We start from the raw sequence: 9,360 nt of genomic DNA on the forward strand, positions 1-9,360 counted from the left end.
GTATGTATGTGTATGTATGTATATATGTATGATTATGCGTGTATGTATATGTATGTTTATTTGTATGTATATATATGCATACATACACATATATACATATATACACAACACACACATATATATATATATATATATATATATATATATATATACATACTTATATATACATACGTACATACATATATACATGCATACATACATACGTATATTATGTAATTATAAGAATGGAAATGAATGTAAAGAAAACAAAAAAAAAATCAATGGTAATCAGGTAAACAGCGATCAAAACTAAATATTACAATTGAGAGAAAGCCAACTGAGCCAATTGAACAGATACCAAAGATGATATTCCTGAGATGTATACAATGAGATAATGAGAAATGTGAAACAGCAGATCTCAGAAGAAAGATTGTGATGGCTGGAAATTCATTTCGAAAATGTCAGACATATCGATACCAAGAAATATTAATATCAAACACAGAAATATCATCATCATCATCATTGTCATTCAATGTTCATGTCCCATGCTGTCATGGCGTGGCACCTTGGGCTGAGCAAACCCTTATGAGTGGATTTGGTAGATGGAAGCTGAAAGAATCCCATTGTGTGTGTGTGTGTCCTCTTCCATCACCGTTTGACAACCAGTGTTGATGTGGAAAAAGAGACTGACGGAATAATTACCAGGCTTAAGAAATAAGAAATCCTGGGGTTTGATTTGTTCAACTAAAACCCTTCTAGGCAGTGCTCCAGTATGGCCGCAGTGAAATTATTGAAACTAGTATAAGAGTAAAAGAGTAAGCATACTAGAAAACACTAATAAATAATTTACAAAAACCTAGTGTGACCCTTTTTCTTTTTAAAAACCCAGTTTAAAATTTCTCAAATGAAAGCTTCAATTACCAACATTAACTTTGACCTCTCTCTCACCTATTTCCTGCAATAAATTGAATCAGCATTTTCTCTAAACATTGTTTATGATTCACTTAAATAGAACTTCATCATATACACAAAGAATCATGATTAGCCATAAAGAAAACTTTAATCAGCACAAGTTGTAACATGAATGTGACATTTCTGTCTCATGAGCTACAGTGAAAAGTTTAATCTTTAATGTATAAGCCTGGCTGAATCCAAACAATAGCCATCACACACACACACGATAATTTTTTAAAATATTTTTGCATTGTTTTGGCAACAAAAATATTTAGAACAGTTATGTATTTGAGACAATGCTTCCTGAAAACAGTACTACTCTGATATGTGTGTGTGTGTGTGGGTGAACTCAAATTTACTCTTTTACTTGTTTCAGTCATTTGACTGCGGCCATGCTGGGGCACTCCCTTTAGTCGAGCAAATCGACCCCAGTACTTATTCTTTGTAAGCCTGGTACTTATTCTATCGGTCTCTTTTGCCGAACCGCTATATTACGGGGACGTAAGCACACCAGCATCGGTTGTCAAACGAAGTTGGGGGGACAAACACAGACACACATGTATATATATATATATATACATATATACGACGGGCTTCTTTCAGTTTCCGTCTACCAAATCCACTCACAAGGTTTTGGTCGGCCCGAGGCTATAGTAGAAGACACTTGCCCAAGGTGCCACGTAGTGGGACTGAACCCGGAACCATGTGGTTGGTAAGCGAGCTACTAACCACACAGCCAATTCTACGCCCGTAAAAATCTTCTGAAAATTCCAAAAACTAAAAAAAGTTATGAGAGGTTTATACAGGGTGATGAACCAGAATTCTTCCGGGGCATGTTTGGCCTTTAATATAGACCCATAGATCGCAACCCCTTTCACTTGATGGTGTTTTACAAACACCTCCCCCTCCTCCTCATAGCTTACTATAAATTTTTAAAATTAGCTGATTGTTTTAATCAATCGAAGCCTAATTCTGCACAGTGGTTTATTATCTGATAAAAGATATGCTTCTTTTTAGATATTACCTTAGCTACAGTACCCTATATTTTTTTTAATTCATATGTAAATTACCGAAGAAAATGTTGATTTATGTAACGAAATTATATTGTACCCTAGCGTATCATGAATCATACTTCTGCTGAAAAATTTAATTTCGATCACAGAAAGCACCTGTTCACTCTATAGTTATTGACAAAGGGAAATAACTTGGCCTATATAGTTATCTCCCTTGCAATAATTACAATTATGCTAAATGAAATTGAATGAATTGAGACAAAATTTCCATGAAATGAAATGCTCTTTGCTTAACTAAATGATAATAATAATGATGATAATAGTTACTGCACATACCCCAGCAACACGGAGGTATAACAGGTGATACAGTAGAAATTTGCCAGAAACTTCTAAATGTTGATTAATAATAATATTCCTTTCTGTTATAGACACAAGGTCTGAAATTTAAGGTGGTGCTCCAGCATGGCCGCAGTCAAATGACTGAAACAAGTATTGGTTTCCAATTTTGGCATGAGGATAGCAATTTCGGTGGGGAGGAGTAAGTCGATTGCATGGATTCCAGCGCTCAACTGGTGCTTATTTTATCGACCGCGAAAGGATGAAAGGCAAAGTCGATCTCGGCGGAATTTGAACTCAGAACGTAAACACGGACAAAATACCGCTTAGCATTTCGCCCGGCGTGCTATTCTGTCAACCCGCCAGCTTGTTGGCACTCCGTCGCTTACGACGTCGAGGGTTCCAGCTGATCCGATCAACGGAACAGCCTGCTCGTGAAATTAACGTGCAAGTGGCTGAGCACTCCACAGACACGTGTACCCTTAACGTAGTTCTCGGGGATATTCAGCGTGACACAGTGTGACAAGGCTGACCCTTTGAATTACAGGCACAACAGAAACAGGAAATAAGAGTGAGAGAAAGTTGTAGTGGAAGAGTACAGCAGGGTTCGCCACCCTGCCGGAGCCTCGAAACCGCGAGTCCGCTGCCCTAACCACTGGGCTATTGCGCCTCCACACTCAGAACGTAAACACGGACAAAATACCGCTTAGCATTTCGCCCGGCGTGCTAACTATTCTGCTAACCCGCCGGCTTAAAAGAGCAAAAGTGTTGCTAATTAAAAAGATAAGAGAACTCAAGTTTAAAATAAAAACAACTGTGAGGAGAGTTATGCTAAGGGAAGGAACTGTAAGTTTACATTTGTCGAGGTCAGTGTTCATTCACAAGTCGTAATTAATATTATTTTTGTTGCAAGACAGAAAGTAGAAACTTACAGCAAAGAAGTACGTGTAACAACTTATAACTCCGGTTTGTATAATTCCATGGCCTTGCAATGTTACTTTCATTGATTTAAAACCTTTTCTGTTTTTATAAATTCCTTTTTAACGGGAAACAATTGAAAAACATAGAGAGGATTTAAGTTTTTAGATTTATCATGTATAGATTGAAGTTATTCTGTCGCACTTCGACGCTTTTATTGAACTTTTGCTTATTGTTGTAATTGGTTTTTGTTGACGTTGGAATTGTAACATCGTTGATCGTACGTACTAAGTCACACATTTGGCAGCTGGTTATAGCCTCTCGAGCACTTGTACTGTTCTATTTGATGGCCTCACGCCGATTTAGCACCCCCCCCCCACTCGTCCTACGAATTTAATTTCTCCTAATTTTCTTCGTAGTTTCTTTTTAACGGAATTTTAAATATATACATCTTTCACTTTCTGCTCTCATTTCGAAGCAAATGTCGCTTTCCACACGTCTTGAAAACAAAAGTAAAATAAATTAGATTATTTTACGGAAATTAACGAACAATCAGCTGATCCAAAAGACATGTTTGCAAGTCAAAACGAAACCTCACCTAAAAGCCCCCCCCCCCAATTTGTTGTTAACCAGAAAATAAAGAAATTTATATCTTTAACCATTCTATAACTTACTCGTGATTGTTGCAGTATTAAGGCCACATGGTGTCGTTCAAGAAACGATTTGTTCGTAACAATATGATGATAGGCCAGAGTTGACGAAATAAGTTCTTCGCATATTAGGCAAAGTTTATGTGAGATCTGGACACCCATTTAAGTTGAATCTTCGGCACTACTTAAATACAGAGGTCCCGATGCATCTACGTAACGATAAGGTGAGGTTAGTTCTAGGGTCGTTTAGGGTTTGGCGCACATGGCGGAGACGTGAGATTTGGCTGTTATTTCTAGCATGTGGATAGTCTGCTTGAAGGCCAAGGCTGAAGAATCGGAAGGCGAGGGATTGGAGGGACTGTAGGCTTTAGTCATCACTGCCTGGTCCTTAGGTTTGCAAACACTCAGGTTAGAACTTGTTTGCTCCATCAGTGCCCTCAGCAGTTTCACAGGCCCTAAAAAAAGTGTCATGGGCACTGCCTTTTCTGTTGACTAAAAGATTTTTTTTTTAAAGTGGGGGAAGGGGGCAACTTTCCTACTTTATTTATTTGTTTATTTTTTTATATTTTCAGGACTCAACAGTGAAAATTTTTACTTAGTTGAAGAGAGAAAATGAGAAATCCTGCGAAGGAAGTTTATATGAAGAAGATTTTGCTAAGTTCATGACTGTAAGGAGTGAAGATCCTAATATTTCAGGCCCTTGCTCTTTGCTTGAAAACAACAAAGAGAAAAAGAGAGAAAGTCTTGTTGGGTTTTTTGCATTTTAGAAGATTTTCCTTTTGCCTGCTTTTGTCATATAAAGGGAAAATATATTGTCAACTTCATGTGACAAATAAATAAAAATTGACTCAAACTTGCAATAATAAATTATCAAAATATTTCTGTTAAAAAAAAAAGGCTATATGCCACAAAGTGCTAAAGAATTACTCGTATTTAATGACCATATGTAACCGTTCCAGGCAGGACGTGAAAGACAAGCCTGACATCATGAAGCGTATTGAGCAATGTGAAGGTAGCTCAAAGTGGACAGTTGTTTTGTCAATCTGTGTATTTTTGATATGTTGTTTTGTGCCATCAAAAAGTTTTCAAGCAGTCAACATATCTAACATATCCGAACCACCTGTGAATCCTTTCAAGAAACTTGTACAGAATATTAAAACCCTGAAAAACATGTTTAAAACCCAATCAGATCGTACATGGAATATCCTGAAATCCAGCACTCATCATATTATTACATCTGAAGAACCTGACAGACCAGCTGTGATTATGATGGTTTTACCAAATAGCAAATCTGAACCAATGGCACTTTGTCTAGCCCAACACTTCTCACATGACATCACTAAGATTCTTAATTGCCATACTGCAACGGCAGCTTCATATCCTGCTATCAATGGTGCTGAGTATGTAAACTATGAAATTGGTGATCAGAAAATAAAACTAGATAATTCCATTCAAAACTTGATTAAATATCACAGATCAATAATAATTAATCACTTAGAGAAATTTCACAGCGAAACTGTAATGTATTTTCATGGTCTCTGTGACACAACTGAAGCTATGTACAAACAAATTGCTGTAATATTTTTACTGGAGACTCCTTATGAAATAAAAAATGAAGTAGAGCTGTCATTATATTTAGAAAATTTGTGGAGTGACATAGACCATATTAGAATTAAACCTCTTCTTTCAAGGCTTGCCAACAATGTAATATTTTTGAATGAAGACGAAAGCTTTAAACACTGTTAGTAAATCTTCCCTTTACATGTGTGTTTTAGTTCAGTCATTAAGTTTGTGGTCTACGAATCAATGGTACATATCCTGGCAACAGTGATAGGCTGTGACGTTCACAAACAAAATTGTTAATAGCTAATCAACTTCGCTGTAAACAACGATCATGGTGCATCAAATTTATTTGCAGTGACAGACAAGAGTGTTTGTTAGCTTCTAATGGTTGTATTATCTCTTTTCTTGGATTTGTAGCCTGGAACAAAGATAAGGCTTTCTTGTAAACACTATATGATGTTTAATACTGTGTTTTTTAATTCAGTGGAAAATTATTAAAATATATTTTTTATAACTGACGTTTTATGTAATCATTGAAATGATAAAATATTTTTACCATGAGTCACTCTTTAAATGAGAGAATGATTTACCATACATCTCAGGCAACAACTTTCCAAACCATGGGTCTGTTTGGGTAGTCAGTACTGGTGAGGGGTTTTATAAAGTCAGAGTGCAAATCCTACCTAAACTTCTTTTTGTAGCCCCTTACGACACACAGAGTAAACGTTGGGTCTGTTCTCTGGCATACCAGTTCCCTACACAGCACTAAAGCAATGTGAAATGAAGTGTTTTGTCCAAAGAAATAACATGCCGTCTGGTCTGAGAATTGAACTTATGATTTGGCAATTGAGAGTGCAACATTCTAACCACAAGGCCAGAAGCCTTCACAAAAATGAAAGTATGTTAGATGGAGTATTTTCTTCATCTACTGTCATAGAGAGAAAAAATATACTAAGTGTAACAAAGAGTAAAGGGGAAAAAAGAATTAATTAGACCAAGAATAATTAAGTAGTACATTTCCTGTCATATACTTAAAGACCTGAATTTTGACATTGATACAGTTATTCTTGAGTTCGTGTACATATATGTGCAACTAAGTTACTTTTTTGAGAGAATGATATGCCACAAATATCACAATGATATGGTTTCTCTCCTGTATGAATGTATTTGTGTCTAGTTAAGTGACTGATCTGAGAGAATGATTTACCACAAACATCACAGAGATATGGCTTCTCACCAGTATGAATATTTTTGTGTTTTGTTAAGAGATCATTTCGAGAGAATGATTTACCACAAATGTCACAGTGATATGGCTTCTCACTTGTATGGATTTGTTTGTGCCGAATTAATTCACCATTTTGAGAGAATGATTTACCACAGATACCACAGCAGTATGGCTTCTCTCCTGTATGAATACGTTTATGTCTAATTAAGTGATTATTTTGAGAGAATGATTTATCGCAGACGTCGCAATGATACGGCTTCTCTCCTGTATGAATGCGTTTGTGTGCAGTTAGAGTATCTTTTTGAGAGAATGATTTACTACAGATATCACAGTGATATGGTTTCTCCCCTGTGTGAATGCGTATGTGAGTAGTTAAAGTATATGGATGGGAGAAAGCTTCACCACAGATAACGCAGTGATATGGCTTCTCTCCTGTATGAATGTGTTTGTGTATAGTTAGCTGACTTGTTTGACAAAAAGATTTACCACAGACATCACAACAATACGGTTTCTCTCCTGTATGAATGCGTTTGTGTCTAGTTAGTGTATGTCCATATGAGAATGTTTTACCGCAGATATCACAGTGATATGGTTTCTCGCCAATGTGATTCCATCTGTGTTTAGTTAGATTATCACTTTGAGAGAATGATTTACCACAAATATCACAGCAATAGGGTTTCTCTCCTGTATGAATGCGTTTATGTATAGTTAAGCTATGTGCTTGAGAAAATGATTTGCCACAGATATCACAGTGATATGGCTTCTCTCCTGTATGGATACGTTTGTGCTTAGCTAGGTGATCATTTTGAGAGAATGATTTACCACAAATACCACAGCAATATGGCTTCTCACCTGTATGGGTGCGTTTGTGTTTTGTTAAGAGATCATTTCGAGAGAATGATTTACCACAAGAATCACAGTGATATGGCTTCTCCCCTGTGTGGACACGTTTATGAGAAGTTAATACACTATTTTGAGAGAATGATTTACCACAAATATCACAGCTGTAGGGTTTCTCTCCTGTATGAATCCGTTTGTGTATTGTTAAGTTATGTCCTTGAGAAAATGATTTACCACAGATATCACAACAATATGGCTTCTCTTCTATATGGTTCCTTTTGTGTTTATTCAAATGATCATTTTGAGAGAAGGATTTACCACATATATCACAGTGATATGGTTTTTCTCCTGTATGAACGCGTCTATGTACAGTTAAGCTATCCTTCTGAGAAAATGATTTACCACATATATCACAGCTGTATGGCTTCTCTCCAGTATGAATGCGTATGTGAGTAGTTAAGTGATCATTTTGAGAGAATGATTTACCACATAAATCACAGCGATATGGCTTTTCTCCTGTATGAATTCGTTTGTGTTTAGTTAATAGATCATTTCGAGAGAATGATTTACCACAGATATCACAGCAAAATGGTTTTTCTCCTGTGTGAACACGTTTATGAGAAATTAACTCACTATTTTGAGAGAATGATTTACCACAGATATCACAGCAATATGGTTTCTCTCCTGTATGAATACGTATATGTCTAGTTATGAGATCATTTCGAGAAAATATTTTACCACAGATATCACAATGATATGGTTTTTCTCCTGTACGAATACGATTGTTAATGGTTTGTGAGAATGACTTTTTAAGGATATCACAGTGGTATAATGTTTTTCCTTCCTCAATCTTTACATCATCAGGAAAACTCATTCTTTTAGACTGTATTTTACATTTAAGCTTTTCACCTAATTTGCTTTCCAGAATTTTCCTCCTCCTCTCGCAATTTGCAAATGTTTATATCTTTTCTTGTTTTTTTTTTTTTTATTTCATATGTTCCTACATATTTTGGTTACATTTCCATCAACTGTTACCTTTGTCAGTATTTGAAAATACTGGAAACTCTTTTGTCATCCAAGTTTAAATAGAATTCAAAATCATCCAGATACTCCAGTAGAGAAATTTTGCCATTAATCTCAGTTCAAAGCAAGTATTTTGCAATAATTCTCCCATATAAACAGGGTTATATCTGTTCTGCATAACATTTTCCTTTAATCTCTCAAATAAATATTGATGCACGTCAAATGAAAAATTCTTCTATTCCACTGTCAGCTGATATTCTGAAATAATAAGAGAATAGTATGAACATAAAGCATACTTGGAGTGTAGAGATAGAGTAGAGCAGTGCTTCTCAAACTATCTGATGTGGCGTACGGGCAGTTTTTTTTTTTTTTTTTTTTCAATGTGCCAAGGACCGGTAATATTTCTTAGTAATATTAATTTATTCCAGAAACAAAATATATAACGAATATAATAAAAGTTGACAATTTTTTTTCATCTTATATTTATTTTGTAAACAAATAATACAATATTACATAAGCATTTTATAATGTTTCTTTCTTTTCTGGAAACTTGCTGCGTACTGGCAGCTGATGGTTCGCGGAGACAGGCACCAGTCTGCAGACCACCACTTAGAGTAGCATTGCGGTAGAAGGCATTCTACTAGATTTGATTTATACTAACGAGTTTTTTAGATGAGTTTATCGTTCGTTATCTCTCCACACACTTCGTTACCACTAACTTCTATAACCTCTGCATTTTCACTTATTCATTTCAGACTTCTTTGAATTTTCAATCTAATGTAATCTATACTCTCTCGAAAACGTATTTCTGCAAAATGTTATCTAAAATTATGGGAAAAGAAAGAAATAACAAAAAAAT

The 9,360-nt window shown here is 35.7% G+C and overlaps 2 protein-coding genes across 3 annotated transcripts in view; one reads left to right on the top strand and one right to left on the bottom strand.

The window, feature by feature from the left end:
* Positions 1–3,098: 3,098 nt before the first annotated feature.
* Positions 3,099–5,927, top strand: LOC106875615 (uncharacterized). Of its 2 annotated transcripts, none has more exons than XM_014923830.2 (2): positions 3,099–3,248; positions 4,423–5,927. In XM_014923830.2, exon 2 carries the CDS (start codon positions 4,787–4,789, stop codon positions 5,594–5,596), a length of 810 nt encoding a protein of 269 aa, XP_014779316.1. In that variant the 5' UTR covers positions 3,099–3,248; positions 4,423–4,786; the 3' UTR covers positions 5,597–5,927. The 2 variants fall into 2 exon arrangements, with proteins under 2 accessions (XP_014779316.1, XP_014779317.1); XM_014923831.2 differs by having other exon boundaries at positions 3,108–3,223.
* Positions 5,928–6,381: 454 nt separating this feature from the next.
* The window catches only part of LOC106875614 (zinc finger protein 836), a 5,694-nt gene continuing 2,715 nt past the window's right edge, over positions 6,382–9,360 (bottom strand). Inside the window, exon 2 of the mRNA XM_014923829.2 lies at positions 6,382–8,759. Within this exon, the coding sequence (XP_014779315.1) occupies positions 6,475–8,352 (1,878 nt within the window). The 5' untranslated portion in view covers positions 8,353–8,759 and the 3' untranslated portion in view covers positions 6,382–6,474. The remainder of the gene's footprint in view (positions 8,760–9,360) is intronic.

Source organism: Octopus bimaculoides, chromosome 21, assembly GCF_001194135.2.
Source record: "Octopus bimaculoides isolate UCB-OBI-ISO-001 chromosome 21, ASM119413v2, whole genome shotgun sequence".
Classification (NCBI taxonomy): Eukaryota; Metazoa; Mollusca; class Cephalopoda; order Octopoda; family Octopodidae; genus Octopus; species Octopus bimaculoides.